The sequence below is a fragment of the Convolutriloba macropyga genome, chromosome 9, assembly GCF_964194025.1.
Source record: "Convolutriloba macropyga chromosome 9, txConMacr16.3, whole genome shotgun sequence".
Lineage (NCBI taxonomy): Eukaryota > Metazoa > Xenacoelomorpha > Acoela > Convolutidae > Convolutriloba > Convolutriloba macropyga.
In genome coordinates this window covers 37,093,811-37,116,946 of record NC_134476.1, presented here as the reverse complement: position 1 = coordinate 37,116,946, position 23,136 = coordinate 37,093,811, and the positions used below count along the sequence as shown (strand labels likewise).

Below are 23,136 nucleotides of genomic sequence, written 5' to 3'. Positions count from 1 at the left end.
TCATATTTTCAATTTAATTTTTAATTTTCAGAAATCAAGAACAAGTTTTTCATTTTTCCATGTTTTTGTTTCTCTCTTTATTCTCCGCATTCTAGCATGTATCAGTCTATCATTTTCCTGAGGCCTATAGTTTTAATCAGCCCTGCTTTTATCAGAAGTTGAAAAATATTTTGAAAAAATAAGTTGAAAAAATAATTTGCTTGGAATACGCGTTTAAACATTTTGACTGATAATTACTTTCTAAGAATAGTATTGCGGTCTTAATTTTGATTTTTTTTTCTTTTTTGCCTGCGTATTCTGTTTCTTTTGTGTTTTTGGTGATTTGTTTGAATATTTTTAATAGCCGCACAGCGATAGCTGGGGCTATTATTGGCCTTCTCTTGGTTTTTTTTATTTCGTCATGATTTTTGTTACGACCATATGACGTCACAGCCACTTTTTATTCATTCGTTCATGCAATTTCAACTGAATTGCATGTGTGACGTCATTTTTCGCTCTTAGTGGAGCGAGTTTTTTTGTTCATGTGCGTGATTAAATTTTTGGTCACACTTGACTTACCTCACTCTCAAAAATGACTTCCTCACTTTGAAGTTGACTTTTATTTACTTTAATTCAAAGAGATAAGGTCAAATGGGTGTGTGTCACTCTAAATGAAGGTTATTAGAGATCAGCTAACAGAGGCAGCAGTAACTTTACAGATTATTACAGATAACAAATACAGATTTTTAGTCAAAATATAACAGATCAGCTTTCAATGAAAAGACAAATTTTTTTGGTCTGTCTTTTTTACTATTTTTTTAAGACTGCCGGTCTACGAATCTATTGCGGCTATTTTCTGCCAATCTGCCAGCTATGTTTTTTAATCGAAAAATTTTTAAACTTATTTATTGCTCTCAAACGAAGTTTTAAGCAATCAGGTATTGTAAAACTGTTTATCGTATACTCAAATTGGTATACCGTAAACTGTTATTGCACTGCTTAAACGTTCTCGTATCTTTGGAAAAACTTAATGAATGACTGAGCGCTCACCAAAAGTGAAGTTCAATTCAACTAGTCAATTGCTCGATGTTAGGAGCATAATACCGGGTGTTAGTTGGTATTGTTCTAAAAGTTATTCAAAAGGAAGTACAAAACATATAAGCAAATATTTATGATATCACGCGACAACATCACACAAAGTTAATATCAAAGGTTAGTTCGTTGCATGACATTACACTGTTGGTCTTTTATGCAAAGTTTTTGCCTGATCGTTTTTTGACTTTTCGAGTGAATTTTGCGCCCTTAACTATTTCTTTTTGCGTGGTGTTAATTTCCCTCCACATTTTCAAACACCTGAATTCAATTGGCGGCAGTTCACTACTTAAAGTCAAATGAAAATTGGTGAAATTTTTTTCACTCTTAATTTATTAGTGGTTATAGTGGTAAACAATCAGCTCTAATGACGTCATTTGAAACCCTCCTTTTTGAATTAAGTCACCTCCCCCGACTGAAACAGGCTGCAATTGATTCGAGCTCCCACTAGTCGCTTGAGAGCAATTCTTCCGACGTTAGTCGGTTATGTATATTTACCAAAAGTGCGGATGGATATATTGACTCGCTAATGTTGATCTACAGGTGTCGGAGATGAAGAGACAAGGCTATTTGGAGTTCGAAGAGGAGAGAATGGCGGTGCAGATGGTGGGTCGCTGTCAAGCTTCGCCCCCAATTCACCGGGGATCTCAGCTGTCAGTCTCTTTCGGATCTGCTAAGGATATGAAGCAAGTACCAACTGGTGGAAACTCTGGTGGCTCTAACTACATGGTGAATATTGCTAAGAATGCTACAATTCCTTTACCGTAATAGGAAGCAACATAAGTTGAAATGCCAACATTGCGATCTAACTGAATTGATCAGCTCTTAATGAGGACGTGCGAGCGTATCAGCAGTAACCAAAGAGCCGTAAAGCCTCCTGCATGCGGTAAAATGAGTTATAACCTGATTTATGATCTGCTAAAAATTGATTGTTGCAATATTTTGAAGGTTATGAGTTGTTGAGATTACGTTCTTCGTTTCAGAGTTCTGGATCTAGCCATTCTGGCCGAGGGGGCAGTCCGCCTGACAATGGTATGGGAATGGGAGGTGGAATAGGCGGCGACGAGAGGACAGTGCTTCGTGTGATTGTGGAGATGGGTGAGAACCAGAACATCTACTCCCAAGTCAACATGGAGGTGCTACATCATGTAAGACCACATCATAATTAAGTTATCATTACGATTTCAGTCTTGAGGCTCGTCAACTTTCTGAAAATGATTGTACCTTTTTATTGCCATTTATTGTTTCACCTTTTTATTGCCATGTACTGTTTATTGCCAGTTCATCGGTGTATAATTTAAATTATATAAAATATTAACCTAGCCAGTAGTTTCTATTAATGATCGTGACAATTCTGTACAAATAAGAAAATGCCGAGGATTAAGAGTTTTCCTGTATCGGTTCTGGATGCTTTCATTTTTGAATGTAGCGTTCCAAGTTTTTGATTAGGGATCCTTTTTTTACAGATTTTGTAAATGACGTGCATGTTTCTGCTCTTTTTAGTTGTTCACGAGAACTGGGTTTGTCATGAAGATAATCACATTTGCGAAGCCAGGATACCCACAGCAGTTCCAGGCCTTAATACAATATATGGATCCCAAAGCGGCCCAAATAGCAAAAGAGAATTACGATGGACAGAATCTCTATTATGGCTGTTGTCCACTAAAAGTGGAGTACTCGAAATTGACCAATTTAAATGTCAAATACAACAATGAGAAAAGTAGGGACTTTACGAGACCAGATTTACCCACTGGGGAACCAAACACACCCTCAGTGCTTCAACCTCTCGACCAAACGACACTTGCGTTAGGTAAGGACCCAGAATGTTCAGCATACCTTTTTTGTTTAAAATTACATAATGATTGTTCTCAAATAAAGTTAGCGATCACTTGGGTTCTGTTGGTTCTGTTCTACGATTTTTTACTTGATCAATTTTCAAGCAGTAAATTTGCGCTTCCCGTAAACTGCTGCCTGTGTTTAAATTATGAAAAGAAGGGCAATTTGGAAAGGATGGGACGGACTCTTTTCACCCCGGCCACATTTCCTGAACCCCCCTCTTCCCATCACTCAGTAATACTAGCCTCTCCCTAAGCTTATGCAACTACCTACGTATACCAGTGGAAGCCGACCAAACGTTTGAAAATAGAAAGCGTATTTAAGCCTTGCATACGCCAATTCGAGACAATTTTCAAGATATTAATGTTTCTCGTGCCTTTTTTTTGAAAACAGGTATTTTTTTCAGCAGCTGCTCAAGGTCTTTTTCCATCAACTGCGGCCACACAGTTTGGACTGGGAGCGGCTGCAGGAGGAGGACCGAACCAGTTTACAACTTTGACTAACCCTGCTGCTTCCTTAGGACAGCTTGCAGCTTGTGGGTGTAAGTTTTTCTCAGATTACAAATGACATTTTGTTGGTTTCAAAAGGAAAATATGTTAAGTCAACTAAACAGCTTGACGTTTGATGCTAGAAATGTTTAATAGTCTGCCTCTCAAAGGCTATTACCTAGGCGTTATCCTTTTTTACAGTTCAAAGAATTTGAAATGTATTCTTTAGGTTTTTTACCGGAAGTGCTATTCGTTCAGACGGCGTTTTGACCGAAAAGGGAAAGAAAAATTGCCTTGTGAACTAATTTTTTTCTGAGCAAGAGAAGTTTTTTGGTCATGCGCTTTGATCAAAATCACTTTTCAACTTTGAAAGGTGTTTTTTGTGACAGAATGCCGCATATAGATAAACCATTTTTAGCTGTTTTTCGTCCAATTGCCCGTTTTTTTTTCTTACAATTTAGTTTTTTGTAGAAACAGGTTTTAATAGAAGCTGTATTTATATGTGAATCTCTGAAATTGATACCATAGTTTTTTTGAGAGTCTAATATTGCCTTTTATTTTCTAAACGAGGACATATTTCCCGATTTTAATCCATTTTTCGCTTTTTTAAATTAATTTCTTCATTTTCGGATCTTAACGTGGATCTTTCAAAAATCAGTGCATGTGGTAATTTACCTTTGATATTTCAATGATTGAGTGCCTCTTTATAACGTGAGGTATTTTTGTTTTTTAAAATTATACAGATGCTTGCCGGATTTTGGCAGTTTTTTGTCCATTTTTGTTTTTTTGTTTTTCCGGTTTAAATTACTAGACAAAGCCTTTTTGTGCACTGTCAGGGTTCCTCACTTTCTTTTAGTAATAATTGAATAGCTTTGTGGCGTTCAGTATTTGAAATTTCAAATTTTTTCATAAGTGAATTTTTAAAATTTTTTGTTTTGCAAAATATTTTTGTTTTCAATCTTTGAGCTATGTATCCACCTTTTACCCTATACAGGAGGATAGCTATGCTAATCTATTGCTCTCAAACGAAGTTCATAGCAATTATATTAGTCCTGTCGGCCTCTTTTAATGCGATTTTTCGCTTGACCGATTTTTTGTCTGACCCATTTGACTTTTTGTCCTCAGAAATAGGATAAACAGGTAGCGCCCTGGGGTCATTAAGTGCTCTTAGAGCCATTCAACTCAATAGTCTCCAAGTATGCGATTCACAGAATCTGTTTTGTAGAGTTGTTTGAAGGGTGGTCCCCCCACATCAGCCCCCCTCTCACTTCACGCCCCCCCCCCCCCCCCCCCACAATCCCCACCCCTGCACATCTTTGAGGCTGTAAGGGCTCCGTGCAGTCACGAACTACCCTCCCACTGTTGCCCCCCGCTCTTCCCCACCCCACTGTTGCTCCACGATCAGCTTTTCGGTGCCCCTTAAATTAAGCTAAATCTAGCCTCACTAAACCGTGTCTAGCTACTGACGAAGCCAACCGCTCGCTGGTCTTTTGAAAGCAATTCGCCTGATGTTAGTCGGTTATGTTAATTTGTTGTGATGGCACGGTTTCCATACATGCGGTCTCAAAACAATACTATTAATAACAGGCGTGAGTTCAGGCGTGAGCACCCAGGGAGAATTTCTTCCAACTTTCAAGCCTTCCAGAATTTACTTGGGTCTATATTTTTTCCGCAGTTTTGACAAACATGAACAGATATCGACGGGTTTGAAGCCGTTGTCAAAAATTTGTTATACAGGTTGTTGATTCGACTTTTTATCACTCGTTTTCGTCCAGGTGACTCCCAACGAAGTCAAAGGCAGAGTGAAGTCCTTGATAGCAAGTGTCAAGCAGTAGTCTAATAAACTTAGTTTGTCGATGTACACAACAGCATGTCCATTAACTCAACTATCCAATAACTCCAAATAGACCAACATTACATTAACAACACTTTTAGTCAAACTGATATGAACGTCAGGTGCATCTGTAAATTAATTCCAATTAATTTACAGATGTATTTCACTTTACGCGACTTTTTTAGTAGATACACTCGTTGACAAAAGTAAACGCACAAAATCTAACATACTGTAGATCTACTGTAGTTGAGTTTTTAGGAAATTAATCTATCGAATAGTTGAGTTATTGGATGCTTCTGACCATGTACGTCTGTGAACTAGATACTGCTGTTTTTTGGGTAAGCAGTTGAAGCCCGGAAGGCATTATGTTATTGAACAGCTCTCTTAGAAGACAGTCATTGTAAAACGGTAGTTTTTCAGCGGTTGGGACCCCCTCCAAACCTCCTTCTCACCCCAACGCACTAATCCGATCCTACTGCTAGCACCCCTGATCTCAAGGTGATTACTACCGACGCCAACCGCTCGCCGGTATTTTGAGAGCAATTCGCCTGACGTTAGTCAGTTATGTTTAAAAAAATAAATTGTTTTTCTACTTCATATTTTCAATTTAATTTTTAATTTTCAGAAATCAAGAACAAGTTTTTCGTTTTTCCATGTTTTTGTTTCTCTCTTTATTCTCCGCATTCTAGCATGTATCAGTCTATCATTTTCCTGAGGCCTATAGTTTTAATCAGCCCTGCTTTTATCAGAAGTTGAAAAATATTTTGAAAAAATAAATTGAAAAAATAATTTGCTTGGAATACGCGTTTAAACATTTTGACTGATAATTACTTTCTAAGAATAGTATTGGGGTCTTAATTTTGATTTTTTTTCTTTTTTGCCTGTATATTCTGTTTCTTTTGTGTTTTTGGTGATTTGTTTGAATATTTTTAATAGCCGCACAGCGATAGCTGGGGCTATTATTGGCCTTCTCTTGGTTTTTTTTTATTTCGTCGTCATGATTTTTGTTACGACCATATGACGTCACAGCCACTTTTTATTCATTCGTTCATGCAATTTCAACTGAATTGCATGTGTGACGTCATTTTTCGCTCTTAGTGGAGCGAGTTTTTTTGTTCATGTGCGTGATTAAATTTTTGGTCACACTTGACTTACCTCACTCTCAAAAATGACTTCCTCACTTTGAAGTTGACTTTTATTTACTTTAATTCAAAGAGATAAGGTCAAATGGGTGTGTGTCACTCTAAATGAAGGTTATTTGAGATCAGCTAACAGAGGCAGCAATAACTTTACAGATTATTACAGATAACAAATACAGATTTTTAGTCAAAATATAACAGATCAGCTTTGAATGAAAGACAAATTTTTTTGGTCTGTCTTTTTTACTATTTTTTTAGACTGCCGGTCTACGAATCTATTGCGGCTATTTTCTGGCAATCTGCCAGCTATGTTTTTTAATCGAAAAAATTTTAAACTTATTTATTGCTCTCAAACGAAGTTTTAAGCAATCAGGTATTGTAAAACTGTTTATCGTATACTCAAATTGGTATACCGTAAACTGTTATTGCACTGCTTAAACGTTCTCGTATCTTTGGAAAAACTTAATGAATGACTGAGCGCTCACCAAAAGTGAAGTCCAATTCAACTAGTCAATTGCTCGATGTTAGGAGCATAATACCGGGTGTTAGTGGGTATTGTTCTAAAAGTTATTCAAACGGAAGTACAAAACATATAAGCAAATATTTATGATATCACGCGACTGAACATCACACAAAGTTAATATCAAAGGTTAGTTCGTTGCATGACATCACACTGTTGGTCTTTTATGCAAAATTTTTGCCTGATCGTTTTGACTTTTCGAGTGAATTTTGCGCCCTTAACTATTTCTTTTTGCGTGGTGTTAATTTCCCTCCACATTTTCAAACACCTGAATTCAATTGGCGGCAGTTCACTACTTAAAGTCAAATGAAAATTGGTGAAATTTTTCACTCTAAATTTATTAGTGGTTATAGTGGTAAACAATCAGCTCTAATGACGTCATTTGAAACCCTCCTTTTTGAATTAAGACAAAATTACGTCAGGACTTGTCCTGCTATGTTTTTTTATTTCGTCGTCATGATTTTTGTTACGACCATATGACGTCAGAGCCACTTTTTGTTCATTCGTTCATGCAATTTCAACTGAATTGCATGCGTGACGTCATTTTTCGCTCTTAGTGGAGCGAGTTTTTTTGCTCATTCGCGTGATTAAATTTTTGGTCACGCTTGACTTACTCACTCTCAACAATCACTTCTCACTATGAAATTGACATTTATTTACTTTAATTCAAAGAGATAAGGTCAAATGGGTGTGTGTCACTCTAATTGAAGGTTATTAGAGAGCAGCTAATAGAGGCAGCAAAAACTTTAGATTTTTAATCAAATTTAGATTTTTAATCAAAATATAACATTAAAATATAACCTGCAATGAAAAGGCGGATTTTTTTGGTCGGTCTTTTTTACTGTTTTTTTTTTTGAGACTGCAGATCTACGAAGTTATTGCGGCTATTTTCTGACAATCTGCCAGCTATGTTTGTCTTTTTGCGATTTTTTTTTACCATTGTATTGTTTTATTGAGTTTGTTTGCAACTGAAGTAAAGCATCGTGCATTTAGGCTCTTTATACTAAAAAGGTTGCAAGTTTCTTTTGGTATAAATTGTCTCTTCCTATGCAGTTTTTTGCAAAAAAAAATGGAGAAACTACTTTGTTTTTCTTTCAAAAAAAAATTTTGTGAGCTAAATAAGGCTTGGCTGGTATTTTGTGGCTGGTTAACTGGTTTCCATTGCATGAAGAAACGGCTGTCGTTTGAATGTGTAATTGTACTACTTGAATTTTCCAAAATAACTTGAATTTTCCTATTTTTTCAGTATTTTTTTCGGACAAACTTTATTTTGTTCTTTGACTTAGAGACTGTTGTTTTCTCGGCATTAATGCGTTCTGCAAGGTGATTTTACTTATTTGAAAAGCTGGTTCGTTTGGAGGAGACGACTTCAAGTTCTTTTCGAACTTCTTCCGGCTGTGTTATCGTTCACAGGATTTCTGTTACAACCTTATGACGTCACAATCACCACTTCAAATCTGCCTTTTGTTCATTCGTTCATGCAACTACAACTGAACTCCGTGCCAGACGTCATTTTTCACTCTTTGTGGAAAGTGTTTTTTTCGGTCATTCATGTGATTAAATGTTTGGTTACATGTAACTTACCTCTCTTGAAAATGAATTCCTCATTCTGAAACTGACTATCCTTTGTTTTAATTCAAAGAGAATATGTGCCGCCTTAACTTGAGAATATTTAGGGCAGCTAATAGAATCAGTAATACTTTAAAAATTTTCTTAAAATACAACAGCTCTGCATTTTTAAAGAGTTTCTTTCATTTTTTTTACCATTTTTTCAGACGGCCGATCTACGCAGCTATTGCGGCTATTTTCTGGCAATCTGCCAATTATATTTCGAGTTTTTAATGTCAATTAGAAGAGAAGTTAGAGTAGGGATTTTAGTCATGATAGAGTAGTAATGGGAGCAGAAAAGCGAGTAGAGAAATTGGTGTTTGGACAAGTTTTTTTGAGAATTTTTTGACATGCGGCGATTTGACTTCCGTTTTTAGCATTTTTGTCTTGAGTGCTATTAAAATATTACTGCCATCTACGGTGCCCATCTGCCGCCTGTTTTCTTGCCTTTTATTTTTTCTTTAGATATTCCTCTTTTGCGATTTTTTTCAAAATTTCGAACCTAAATCAAATTCAATAAGAATCTCTAATGTGTTAGAATCTCTAAGAGTCTCTTTTGGTCAATTAATCATTGCTCTCAGAAAAAGTTTGTAGCAATTAATTAGTCCTGTGGTTTTTTTCATGCGGTTTTCTGCTTGAGCCATTTTTCATCTGACCCTTCTGACTTTTCGTCCTCAAAATTGGGTTAACAGGTAGAGTCCGGATTGCATTGAGTTTTCTTACAGCTTCTCGGTTTACTAGGCTCTTAATATGCGTTTCCCAGAAACTGTTTTGGAGACATAAATTCATGGTATGAAGGACGATTCTTAATCTTAGAGTTTGACCCTCAATGCCTCCACCGCCCCTCCCCACAAGCCCCCTGCTCATCGTTCCACCCGTAACCTAGCGCTCTCGGACCCCATCACCAGCGCTCAAATCCCTACCCCCCCCCCCCACATGCCACGCTCACCCCACGCCCCTTCAATTAAGCTAAAGCTAGCCTTTCTAAACTTCAGCTACTAACGGAAGTAACTTGCTCGCCAGTCGTTTGAGGGCAGACCGCCCGTCGTTGTTCGGTTATGTTTGGTCAATTATAAGTTCAGGTCGGTTCAATATTTAGTCGTTCAACGCTCCTAATGTTAATATCATTTCGGTTATCAGAGTGGTTGGTTCGACGTCAGTGAGTCGTGATATTTTCTATTCTAACTCCCGGAAATTTTGATACTATTGCTCTACATATTCTGAACACCCGTTTTCTAGTACTTTGCCGTTCAAATTGTTTTGTGAGAGTTTCAAAACTTCCTAAGATGGTAGCTTGTTCTGAAGCTTCCCTGCTGGTTATTCTTCAAATATTGACTAATGTGCCATATTTAGTGTCACAACCCTATATCATCGATCCGGCAACTAACTTGCTTTACTTCTGTGAGTTATAATCTGACTATTATCTGTCTTTACTTCTTTCGATATAAATTATGGTTTTACTTCATGTTGCGTTTCATGTTATGTTCGCTATGTTCATTCTTAATCTAGAAAATTGAGAATTGGAATCGTTTGAATTAAAAATATAATGACTTTGCCTATATACAGCACCGTTGCTCCAAATAAGAAAGCTCTGTGATAGTAGCAGAATCCATAGTTGTGCTAAGCTAGGATGTAATAGTTACGTGACTCTGCTGGCGTTATCGATAACACCGTAGCGGTTCAAGCTAATAAGTCAGAATGTCAAAGTGACTTCTGCAGAGTCGCGTGTTTTTAAAACAAGCGAAGTGAAACATTGAAGATGCTGAAATTTATTGAATGTTTGGTTATATATGAAGGAACTTCTGGTATTTCAATTTCAGACACTGCAGACTGTCTGCTTTTTAAAACTCGCACGTGCGCATATGTTTACGCATAGGTTACGTGCTTGTTGACACTGAGCACTTCTGGAATTTATTGAAAACCGCGAAGTGATCCGTAATGGTTAAGTGACTCTGCTTGAAGTCACTCAGAACTTCTGGCGTTTATTGAGAACCGCGAAGATGTTCGAGATGTTAAGTCAGAAATTCGACGTGGCTGTTGCATAGTCATGTATCCTTGGCTTAAAACACAAAACGCGCACGTTTAAGATGACGAAAGTCAGCTTCAACTGAATAGCAACTTCTGGCATTTTAAATTCTGGCACTGCAGACTTTCTGCATTTTAAAATGTGCACGTGAGTGTTTTAGTTAACATTGAGAGTGATATTTGTTTGTTTCCAGCGCAACCGATGGCAACTAATGCGGCCTTCCTGCAGCAGCTGCAGAGGGTGAATGCCCTGGCAGCTATCCCGGGAGGAGTTACCCAGACGGGAATGGTGGTGAACCAGCCTCCTACAAACTCTGTCCTACTTGTGGGAAATCTTAACACAGAGGTAAACAACGGCCTTCATGTTTATAGTTGTTATAACTCGTTACTCGATCAAATTTCATCATAATAAACATATTAAACCTGATATTTTGTTGGGTAGAAAAATTGAAGGCAGTAAATGCATAGATTGAGTGCCTAAGACCAAAAGGTGAACATTATGCTATAATTACTGTATCTGAAATGAGGTTGGCTCTCTTGCTAAAATTTCATCTTTAGTTTTTATCAATGTTGTTTTGGTTTGCTCCTTCTGAGGATATTACCTTTTCCCCTCCCCTCCCCTCCAATCCCCTCCCTTCGACTACTACTCTTGCTACACTGTCTCTGAGTTATTGTACTCCTCAGACATTTCAGAAAGGACTTTTCATTCTCTCCTATTTCTCTCTTTCTTAAACACAGTTTCCTCTTCTCAAACCAATCATGGCAGAAAGAGCGCCTTGAATTCAATTTCACGCGCAATTTTGAACAAAAATCTTTTTTGATTTCGAAAAGAATTTTGTACCAAACAACAATGATGGCTGTTCTGTGTATGTGTCGTGTACGATATCTGACTACTTCATTTATAACTACTATTAAATTTATAACTACTACTACTACCTATTTCAAACTTCGCTCACCTTTTTCTTTAGAAAGTCACATGCGATGGTCTATTTACTCTCTTCGGTACGTTTCCTTCCTTCCTTTCTTTCATTCAATTCCTCTCCGCATCTCTGTCTCTGTCTCTCTCTTTAGCAACTGACAACTGTTCTCTGTTTTACACTCTAACTCACTAACTTCACCTCACACCCACTACTAGCTGTTTACATTTCATAACTACTAGCTGAACATTTCATAACTATATTGTTCACTATAGCTGCTTCTCTTAATCGAATCACTTAATAATCACAATGAAACAGCACCTTAGATGCTGTAGTTGTCATTTGACTCATCTATTACTGTTCTGCATGCATCAATGTCAATTCTGTCGAATCGCTGTCTTTGTTTCTGTTCTCTGTCGCTTCTTAATTATACTGTTTTCTCATCAGCAAACAACCAGCTTCCCTTAATTAGAGGTCAATTCTGTGAGTGTTGTGTATGGAATCAAAATCATCAGATGTAACGGCTAGCGTTAGACTTTTAGACTCCTCGAAAAAAGAGTTTATGAAAGCGCTTTGATGATGATAATGCATAATTAGATGAATAGAGGAAAGGTAACAAAGTTTCTGACTAACCTTAACAAAGTGAGCTAATTAAAATGCCTCGTAATCAGGTTGATATAACGCTTTTGCTGAATCTGTTACCCGAATACTTGGAGACATTGAAAATCAACGAGAGTTTAATGAATTGCTTTCAAACGAAGTTGGTAGCAATTATAGTACTCCTGTGGTCTTTTTGTATGCGATTTTTTGCTTGAACAATTTTTCGTCGGACCTATCTGACTTTTCTTTCTCAAAAACTTGATGAACAGGTAACGTTTGGAGGGCATTAAGTTCTCAGAGCCTTTCAGCTCACTAGTCTCTAAGAATGCGATCCACCAAAAGCGGTTTGAGGCGACAATTTCATGGTGTGAAGGGCGGTTCTTGATCTCGAGAGTTTGACCTCCCACACAATCAACCCCCCACCCCGCCCCCAATGCTTGCATCTCTGAGCCCCAGCTGGGTACTACGGAAGCCAACCGCTCGCCGGTCGTTTGAGAGCAATTCGCCCGATGTTAGTCGGTTATGTTTAATGATTGATCAAATTGGTTTTGGGTTACAATTCAGTTTCATGGCTTATGGGGAACAAATCATAGACAGACAATCTTGTACTGACTGTATGTCGAAATTGAATGCGTATTCGTTTACTTTTTAAGTTATGTTAATATTTTTACTACTTGTGGGGTAGATAGCATTTTTTAAAGCGCGATAGATGATTGTAGCACAAATAGCAGTTAGCGTATCATTAGTATAGCCAATTCCTGCTTGCATTGAATTTGAAATAATAACCCTGTAAAATATGAACCTATTACTCTAGTAGGCGGACATACGGAAAATATAAGATGAACTCGATTTTTGTTATTTCAACAAATACGTGCAAGTTTAGAAATCCCTGATAACCGCAGTGCCAGATTCTAGAACAAAAATTTTTCACATTATACAGTGCCGCCAGATTTTAAAATTTGCTATTTTCGCGTTTCACGCTTAAGTCAATTAACGGCAGAAGTTCTCCGTGAGAACCTCTCATTGTATGGCTCCCTTGCCAGGTGATCTGTAGTAGGAATAGATCGAAGAATTTGTTTTGTGTTTTATTACAGGAGTATACGGGGATGTGCAGCGGGTGAAGATCCTCTTCAACAAACAGGACAGCGCCCTCATCCAGATGTCCAGCGAGGACCAGGCCAATTTGGGTAAGAAGGCTGTTTCATTGATTGGGACCATTGTATTCATTCTAGTCTTTGACTGAGATCGCATTTTGTCACAAACTGGCCCAAGTATGAACGCTTCATTTCTGAAGAAGAGACTTTGCTTTTGAAAGCGTACGACCGTTCAAATTGTACCAGGTTGGCCGGGGTATGGCAAGAATTTTTGGAATTATTCATCTTATCAGTATACTGGTTGCGTTCAGACGTCAACACTTAGGAAAATATGGAAACTTATAAAACCACGCTTAAAAGAAGACATTACCAATAGTTCAAAAGAGAATTAACAAAATGTGTAATCTTTTTATAGCTGCGAAGATGTCTCACTAACGGCGTTAGTGTGCGTAGCGGCATTTCTCATTTTCTCTAGCAAAGGTTTTAAGTTCATTTGGGCGATTAGGTTTTGATCATACATGTCTTACCTCACTCAATTAAATGACTTTTGCACTTAAGAGCTTGCGTTTAATTTGAATCAGTTTAAGGTTAAAGGAACTCATATGTTCAGTAAAGATCCCTAATAAAACGCTTCTGCGGAATGAATTTTCACAAGCTTTATTAATTTATCCCTGAATGTTTTTTACCTAGGTTTTTGAGCGGCATCGATTTTTTTTCAATTTAGATTCTGTTTCTCTATTATACGGTGCGCAAGTCTATTCTTTCGTAGTTTTTCCGGCAATCTGCCGGCTATATTCAATTTGGTATGAGAATTACCAAAACACTATCATTTTTAATAGCCGCCCTCATCTTCTCAGCCGGCTATTATATTATAGCGCTCCTATTTTTTTTACTTCGTCGAACTTTTTTTCACTTTACCCATTTTAACACTTTCGACATTTTGCGTGAAATCTTTTTGACTTCTCTAGGCTAGTTTCACTCTTCTGTCATTCTGCTCAAAGTCCTTTTAAACAGCAGCTGCTCAGCAAAGTAATTCAAAATGAAGAGTCAGTATAAAAAAATCAGTCAGAAATAGAAACGGGATAAACCCATAAAGCCCATTTTTAGATGCCCGGTACTTGAACTTTGTTCTCATAAGTTTTAGTTACTATCTATTATGCTCATTGGTATTGATACTAGACACTGTAGCCTCTCACTGAGAGACATGAGTATGTTCAATTACAAAATGACATCAAAATAAATCGCACTTAAAATTGTGTTTATACAAAAATCAATTTTCTTGATATTTTCTTTTCGTTCAATCCCAATGGAGTTATGGGAATCAACGGTGGCTATTTTCCGGCAATCTGCCAGGTATGTTTTCATATTTTTAACATTATATATTTCGCTAACATAAAAGTTGCAGTTGTGGCTATTGACTGTGTGGATCGAATTGTGTTTGATTTTTGTGCTTCTTTGTCAATTGGTCCTCTTTAATTTTTCTCAAACCAAGTTTGTAGCAATTGTATTGGTCCTGTTTTTTAATGCGATTTTTCGCTTGACCGCTTTTTCGTCTGACCCATTTGACTTTTCGTCCTTAGAAACTGTATAAACAGGTGGTGCTCAGCGGGTATCAAGTTTCATTGGAGGCTCCTAGCCGCGTTTAAGAGTCCTTCAAGCCCTTAGTGTGATGGAACTGTTAGGAAGGCCGTAGTTTAAGGTTAAAAGGCCATTTTTGTAATTTTTTGTGTTTTGTCATTTGAGGCTGGTAATAGTTGATAAAGATCATTGCAAGACATAAGTACTTTTTATGACCATGAACAGCTATACGTTTTGTTAATCCAATTAGAAACGCTAATTTTCACAACTTTATTCAAGCCTAAATTTTTTCTGTCATTTCATCCCTAGGTTTGTTATTTCATCCCTAGTTTTTTCATCCCTAGGTTTGATAATGAATTACTGCATAGTTTTTAGATGTAATAGGGGTTTTCAAGATTTTAACATCATGAATTTTAGCATTTCTCTGACAAATTTTGCAATTTTCAATTTTTTTGAAGTTTTTTTGTCAATAAAATTTTTCCAGACCCATGGGACACGAAAACGCTTTAGGGTTTGATAATAAGTTACTTAAAGATTTTAATTGGCCATTGAATAGTTTTCAAATTTTTAATATCACAAATTTAAGAAATTTTTTAATAATACTTTCAATTTTCAAATTTTTGGAAAGTTTTTTATCATTTTTTAGTTTTCTCTAGCCTCAAGAGCCAAGGAACCTCTTCTATGGTTTGATAATACGTCACTGCTTCGTTTCTAGATGTAGTGGAATGTTTTTCCAGATTTGAATATCACAATTTTAAGCATTTTTTTAAAATATATTTGCAACTCGTTTTGAAATTTTTTTTAGGCTTCTCCAGCCTCAAGAGCAAAGGAACCTCCTATCTGGGTTTGGTAAAAGGATACTACATAGTTTCTAATTCTAATGGAATGTTTTTCAAGATTTTATTGTTTCAAATTTAATCAATTTTTCTTTCACCAGGGGCCCAAGGTCCTCCGAGGTTTGATAATAAGCTATTGCATAGTTTATAAAGTAAATAGAATTTTTATCAATATATTCTTGACTCGAGTTTTAGCATTTTTTCGAATTTTTATTAATTTTGGAAAAGTATTATCATATTTCAAGTTTATGGATCTTTGAGCCAGTGCAACTATTTAAGGCTTGACATAGGGATACTGGATAGTCTTTTGAGACAATGAAATGGTTCTGAAGATATCAGTATCTCGAATTGTTAAAATCTGCAATTGTTTTTTTAATGTTTTTCTCCTTTTCTGATTTTGACTATCATTACTAGCCAGCGATACGTCCTGCAGATGGGTTACTTGACAGAACTCCCAGAGACAAAAAATGTCTTTGATTATTTTCACTGCGAAATATGGAAACTTTTTTTTTGATTTTTGCACTTTCTGTTTTTATATATGATTTAGTTAATAACAAGGCTAGAAAACTAGAAGTTACAGAGTCGAATCTCATCATGGAAAATACTCCTAGCTCTCTCTCTCTCTGTAGGCTGGGGCTTTTTTTATCTCGCACACTCTATCTCTCTCTCTTGCCTTAACTCTTTTTTGATGCTGCACTTCAGCTGCTGTTATTTGGCGTGATGTCGTCATCTGTTACTCTCATTAACGCCAAATTATATTGAAATGGTTTTTCATAAATAACTCAGCTGGCTACTTTTTTGAAATTTGTGGCATTTATTTTAATCCTGTGGGAATTTTTATGCAATTTTTTGCTTGACCAATATTCCATTTGACCCATTTATTATTTCTGAAATGGGATAAACAGGTAGCGCCCAGCGGGTAATAATTCTCTTAGAGCCTTTCAGCTCACTGGTCTCCAATTGTGCGGTTGATGAACTGTTCTAGAGACTTATACTTATGGTGTGAAGGGGGTTTGATCCCACTGCAGCCCCCCCTCGAGCTACGCTCACCTCACGCCCCTTCAATTAAGCTTAAGATAAGCTCACTAATCCATGTCTAGCTTCTGACAAAGCCAAATGCTTGCCGGTCGTTTGAGAGCAGTTCGCCCGACGATGTTTGATTCCATTTGAAAAGCATACGGCAACTCATTTGCTCGCCGACTTCAACCGCTCTTTAATTTACTCGAGAGGCTTGATTTCTGAATTCATATTTAATTGTTTGTGATAGCGTTACCTGAGATGCTGTAATTGGGCTTTGTTATTATAGCTGCGCTAGTTGATGGCCTTGCCTTCTCTTGGATTTTTTAAAAAAAATTGTCAAGATTTTTGTTACGAACAGATGACTCACTCCACGCTCACTTCCAATCAGTTTTTGTTTAATTGCCCTCTCGGCTACTCAGGCGGCTCATATAGAGCTCCTAATTTTCAAGACTGGAATTGGCTTTTTGGTTGTCTGTTTTTTTTTGAAAAAGGAGCGAGTAGAAAACTGGAATTTCAGGGAGTATGAATTTTGTAAAAGTTGTTTCAGCGAACTAAGCGAGCGGATTTTTTTTGCGTGTGGCTTTTTCAAGCGTTTTTTTGTTTTTGAAACTTTTCTATTGTCTAACAGGTTATTCGAGAATGAAGTTATAGTTTAAGATTTTTTGATAGCGTGTTTTGGTAATTGAAGAGAATTTTACGCTAATTGGAAGGCTTTTCAGGTTTTTGGGCTATTTTAGCATTTTCTGGCCTTTTGTTGTATTTTATTGCTTTTACTTGTTACTAAATTTAAGCGTAATGCTCGTGGGTAGTTTTTATTAAAAATTAAATTTATTTTCTTTGGTAGCTAGCAATTTATTTCTTCGAGTTTTGACAAAATATTGCAAAAAACAGTTAAATTTCTTATTTTCCTAGTTTTCCGCTTTTTTTTCAGAATTAGTTTTTTTTGTGTTTTTTTGGCTGGTTTGAATTTGTGTGAGCAAATAAACTGTATCGATTACTTGATTTTGGTTTTCCTGCGTTTTGGTACTTGTACAAATTGAAAAATTAAGTGAATTTTGTTTTTCTTTGTTGATATAAGATCTTTTATTGAATAATGAAAGAGATCTTAAGTGATGCTCACTGCGATCAGAAACTAGAAATTTGACAGGCTGACTTTTTGGCGAAGGAGTCTTTCTCAGAATTCTTCCGGCTATGTTTTTTTTACTTCGTACTAAAATAATTCGCAAAGCAATTCAAAATGAACAGAGTCTATTCCAAGAAACGAAATCAGAAATAGAAACGGGATGATACTAGCCCCTGTGTCGTCTCACTGCGAAACAGGAGTTTGTTCAGCTCCCAAGTGACATCAATATAGTTAGCACTATAAAATTGTTTGGGTACAAAATCATTTGTATAGCTGCGAAGCTGTAAGCTGAGCGGAGATATATTGCGTTGCTCTTGGTTTTTTTTGTTTCGTCGTCTCACGCTCTTTTTCGTTTTACATTTGTTCAGACAGCAAAGCTGAAGACGTCAAATTTTCTGAATGACTTCTTCCTCTCACTAACGCCGTTTGCGTGCGTGACGTCATTTCTCACTCTCTTTAGCAAAAGTTTGCGTGATTAGGTTTTGATCACAAGTGAGTTACCTCACTCAATAAAATGACTTTTGCACTGTAAAACTTAATTTCAATTTGAATTTGTTTAAGGTCAAAGGAACTCATATTTGCAGTGAAGGTCCCGAAAAAGAGGTTTCAGCGGGATGAATTTTAACAATCTTTATTAATTTACAGCTAAATAATTTTTACCTAGCTTTTTTTTAGCGGCGTCGATTTTTTTTTAATTTAGATCTGTCTCTGTTTCTATCTCTATTATACGGCTCGTAGGTCTATTCTTTCGGCAATCTGCCGGCTATGTTTTTCATTAGCTTTTTCTTTTAATCCCAATCTTGTTAATGGGAATCAACGGAGGCTTTTTGGCAATCTACTGGTTATGTTCGTTAATAGCCGTCCTCATTATTGCAGCCCAATTTTAAAAGTTGGAACTGTATTGGGGTGCTGTTGTTTTTAATTGCTCTCAAACGAAGTTTGCAGCAATTATATTAGTCCTGTTGGTCTTTTTATGCGATTTTTCTCCTGACCGGTTTTTCTTATAACTCATTTGACTTTTTGTCCTCAAAAACGGGATAAATAGATAGCGCCCAGCGCGCATTAAGTGCTCTTAGTTTCTTTCAGCTCACTAGTGTCCAAGTATGGGATTCACAGAAACTGTTTTGGAGACTTATACTTATGGTGTGAAGGTCGGTTCTTAAGAGGTTTAAAACCACACTTTTGCTCGCACCCCCCCGCGCTGTTGCCCCAGTCCCCGGTGTGCCCACTCCCCCCCCCCCGTGGCTAACTACTGACAAAGCCAACTGGTCGCTCGAGAGCAAGTCGCCCGACGTTAGCTGCTTATGTTTAATAGCCGCACAGCGATAGCTGAGGCTATTATTGGCCTTCTCTTGGTTTTTTTTTTATTTCGTCGTCATGATTTTTGTTACGACCATATGACGTCACAGCCACTTTTTGTTCATTCGTTCATGCAATTTCAACTGAATTGCATGTGTGACGTCATTTTTCGCTCTTAGTGGAGCGAGTTTTTTTGTTCATGCGCGTGATTAAATTTTTGGTCACACTTGACTTACCTCACTCTCAAAAATGACTTCCTCAATTTGAAATTGACTTTTATTTACTTTAATTCAAAGAGATAAGGTCAGATGGGTGTGTGTCACTCTAAATGAAGGTTATTTGAGATCAGCTAATAGAGGCAGCAATAACTTATACAGATTTTTAATCAAGATTTAACAGATCAGCCTTCAATGAAAAGACGAAATTTTTTGGTCTGTCTTTTTTACTGTTTTTTTAGACTGCCGATCTACGAATCAATTGCGGCTATTTTCTGGCAATCTGCCAGCTATGTTTTTCCTAGTGCTTTTCTTAGTCCCATTTAGACTCCCCCTTACTGAAGCAGAATGCAATTGATTACAGCTCTCACTAGTCGTTCGAGAGCAATTCTTCCGCTTTATTTGGTTATGTTTTGTTTAGTGAATGAAAATTCTTTGAATTGTATTTCCTTACTTCTGTTGTTGCGTTTTTTTCTTTGGTTGTCCAGTTTTCTTTTTTTTGATGAAATTTCGACTAATTTGCGGACGAGGCGTAATTTTCCACTTTCAGTGGAGCTTGTTGTTTTCATTTTTTTTTAATTAATAGCCGCTCAGCGATAGCTGGGGCTCTTGGCCATCTCTTGGTTTTTTTTTATTTCGTCAAGATTTTTCATTCGAGATTTTCTAAGATTTTTTTATCTTTTGTTCATTCTTTCAAGCAATTTCAACTGAATTGCGTGCGTGACGTCTTTTTTCACTCTTAGTGGAGCGAGTTTTTTTGTTTTTTTCGCGTGATTTTTTATGGTCACACGTGACTTACCTCACTCTCAAAAATGACTTTCTCACTCTGAAATTGACTTTTTTCTTTAATTGAAAGAGATAAGGTCAAGTGAGTGTGTGTCACTCTAATGGAAGGGGTTTTGAGGGCAGCTGATAAAAGCAGCAATAAATTAAACAGATTAATAAATTAAAATCAAAATATAATATTTCAGCATTTAATGGAAAATTTTTTTCGTCTTCCTTCTACTATGCTTTTGAGATTACATATTTACGGAGCTATTGCGACTATTTTCTGGCAATCTACAACCTATGTTTTTTCGGTCGCACATGACTTCCTTCCCTCAAAATTGAACTTTTCTCACTTTCAAAATGACTTTTTCTTACTTTAATCTCTAATAGTTCACTCTAATAAGGTTATTTGAGAGAAGCTTATAGAGGCTGCAATCAGTTATACAGGTTCTTAATCAAAATATTAGAGGTAAGCTCAATTTTGTGATATTTTTGTTTTGTGTTACTTCAAATTTGATTTGGCACATTTTAAAATTGATGATAAAAACTAATGGAGATGCAATATAGTTCGCCCAAACAAGAGTTAATAGGTCGCTATTACGTCGAGTAGTTTTCGATTTTATTTAACAAATTTTTGGTGTGTATGTTTTTAATAGCCGCCCTCATCTTCTCAGCCGGCTATTATAGCGCTCCTATTTTTTTTTACTTCGTCGAATAAAAAAATGTTTCGCTTTACCTCATTTTGCCGCTTTTTCAACATTTTGCGTGAAATCTTTTTGACTTCTCTAGGCTAGTTTCTCTCTTCTCTCATTCTGCTAAAAGTGATTTTGAACATCAGTTGCTCAGCAAAGCAATTCAAAATGAACAGAGTCAGTATAAAAAATTGAAGTCAGAAGTAGAAACGGGATAAACCCATAAAGCCCAATTTTAGATGCCCGCTAATTGAACGTCGTTCCTATAAGTCTTAGTTACCATCTCTAATGCTTATTGGTATTGATAGTAGCCCCTGTAGCCTCTCTCTAAAACAGAAGTACAACCACGAAATGCCAACAAAATAAATCGGACTTAAAAAAATGTTTTTGCACAAAAATCTTTTTTTTTTCAATATCTTCTGTTATTTCAATCCCAATAATGCTTATTGGAATCAACGGCGGCTATTTTCCGGCAATCTGCCGGGTATGTTTAACAGGTGTAACCAGTCTATTTCGAGCCGTCTTTTTCAATTTTGATCAATCTTCACCTATTTTTTTTTCCTGTGTAACTTACTTTTTCTTCTTTTATTTGAGCGAATGTTAATATTGAGCGCAAATTCTTGCTTTGAAGATTGAGGTAAAGGATTCAATGCGTGACAAACTTTAATTGATTCCGACTTTGTGACAACCAAAATAATTTAGCCTGGAAAAATTCTGTCAAATTGTTGTTCCTTAAAATTTGGATTTTGAAAACCTGGAGTAGAGTGGATACTTGCGGAGATCAATATATCAATCTTAGTTTAATTGCCACTGAGCTATAACTAGGCAATTTTTTCTCTTATTTTTGACGGTAATGAGAACGGTAAATTAATAGAATGGCAAATTGGCTTTCGGCGATTTGCATGGTATTTCTGACCGGATCTGTGAGGTTTGATTTTTGCCCCTCTAGCGATCCAGAACTTGCACGAAGTGAAGGTTTATGGACGAGAGATGAGGGTTTCCATGTCTAAGCACCAAAGTGTCCAGCTTCCCAAAGAAGGTCAGCCGGATGCAGGCCTCACCAAGGACTACTCCAACTCTCCCCTCCACAGGTTCCGCAAACAGGGCTCCAAAAACTTCCATAACATATTCCCTCCTTCCGCGACTCTCCATCTCTCCAACATTGCGTAAGTACAACTTCTTCCAATTGACTCAATAGGTTCTTTTGCATTGCCAATTGTATACCGGGAGCGTGCTCTTAATGTGTTCAAGATCGACGTATCAATCGGGGCTACTTGCAAACTATGTTTCGGTTGTAGAACCGAAGAGTCAAAATGTCAAATTCGAGTGGATCAAGTTCAGATTTGTCTTAAGAACAGGTTAATTTTGATTTTAGACCTGGTGTGTCCGAAGAACAAGTGCTGGAGGCCTTTACAAAGAAGAATATCGAAGTGCTGTCATTCAAGTTCTTCCCGTAAGTGAACAGAAAATTTAATACATTTTTAATAGCCGCCCTCATCTTCTCAGCCGGCTATTATAGCGCTCCTATTTTTTTTTACGACTCGAAGAGGAGTATTGGTTTTCTCTCGGTTTTTTTTTTTTACAGGAAGTAGATTTGTTCACGCGGCATTTTGACCTAAAAGCGAAAGTGAGAAAAGCTGTCTTGGTGAACAAATTTTCGCTAAGCGAGAGAAGTTTTTTGATCATGCGCTGCGTTTAGTGAATGACTTTTTGACTTTGAAAAGTAGTTTTTGACTGAATGGCATATATAGATAACCGTTTTTAGCCGTTTTTTCGTCTAAGTGGCCAATTTTTTTTTGCTTGTAATTCGGTTTTTTGTAGAAATAATTTTTATTCAATACTATATTGAAATGCCAACATCGAAGATTGATGCCACAGTGTTTTGCAGAGCCTGAATATGGGTTTCAATTTGAAAATTGGCACATATTTTTTGATTTTTTAGTTAATTTTTGACTTTTTTCTATTATTTTCTTCGTTCTTAGATCTTTTAACCGTATTTTTGTCAAAAATCAGTTCATTTGGCAACTTCCCTTTGATAATTCATATACTTAACGCCTCTCTCTACCTCGGTGTATTTTTGTTTTATAAAATTGTACATATGCTAATCCGATTTTGGTAGTTTTTTCCCGATTTTTGTCAGTTTTTTGTTTGTATTTTGATTGTAATTACTAGAAATAGTCTTTTTGTGCAACATGAGGGACTTTAATTGCGTTTTAATAAAAATTCAATCATTTTGAGTTCAGTTTTTGAAAAACAGTTGAAGCTTTTTCGTAAATGCAGTCTTAAAAGTTTTTTGATAATTTTTTTTTGCAAAATGTTTCAATGTTTTATATTTTTGAGTCCTGCTTTTTCCTTTTTTTTGTTCTCTTCAGGAGGATATATTTTTTTATCGGATGACTAGTTATCTTTTCTAGGTCTCGAATGTTGAGCAGTGAACTGTATTTGTTTTTCTTGATTTTTTAATTTGATTTTT

At 36.6% G+C, this 23,136-nt stretch overlaps 1 protein-coding gene across 6 annotated transcripts in view; it reads left to right on the top strand.

The window, feature by feature from the left end:
• The window catches only part of LOC142345763 (polypyrimidine tract-binding protein 1-like), a 54,920-nt gene that overhangs the window by 19,082 nt on the left and 12,702 nt on the right, over positions 1-23,136 (top strand). For 3 of the 6 annotated variants that reach the window (XM_075398079.1, XM_075398074.1, XM_075398076.1), the window contains exons 5-14: positions 1,615-1,800; positions 2,055-2,219; positions 2,575-2,881; positions 3,314-3,448; positions 9,850-9,897; positions 10,716-10,867; positions 11,490-11,523; positions 13,133-13,225; positions 21,613-21,829; positions 22,039-22,116. In XM_075398079.1, coding sequence (XP_075254194.1) covers positions 1,615-1,800; positions 2,055-2,219; positions 2,575-2,881; positions 3,314-3,448; positions 9,850-9,897; positions 10,716-10,867; positions 11,490-11,523; positions 13,133-13,225; positions 21,613-21,829; positions 22,039-22,116 — 1,415 coding nt within the window. The remainder of the gene's footprint in view (positions 1-1,614; positions 1,801-2,054; positions 2,220-2,574; positions 2,882-3,313; positions 3,449-9,849; positions 9,898-10,715; positions 10,868-11,489; positions 11,524-13,132; positions 13,226-21,612; positions 21,830-22,038; positions 22,117-23,136) is intronic. The other 3 variants (XM_075398075.1, XM_075398077.1, XM_075398078.1) reach the window with 3 other exon arrangements.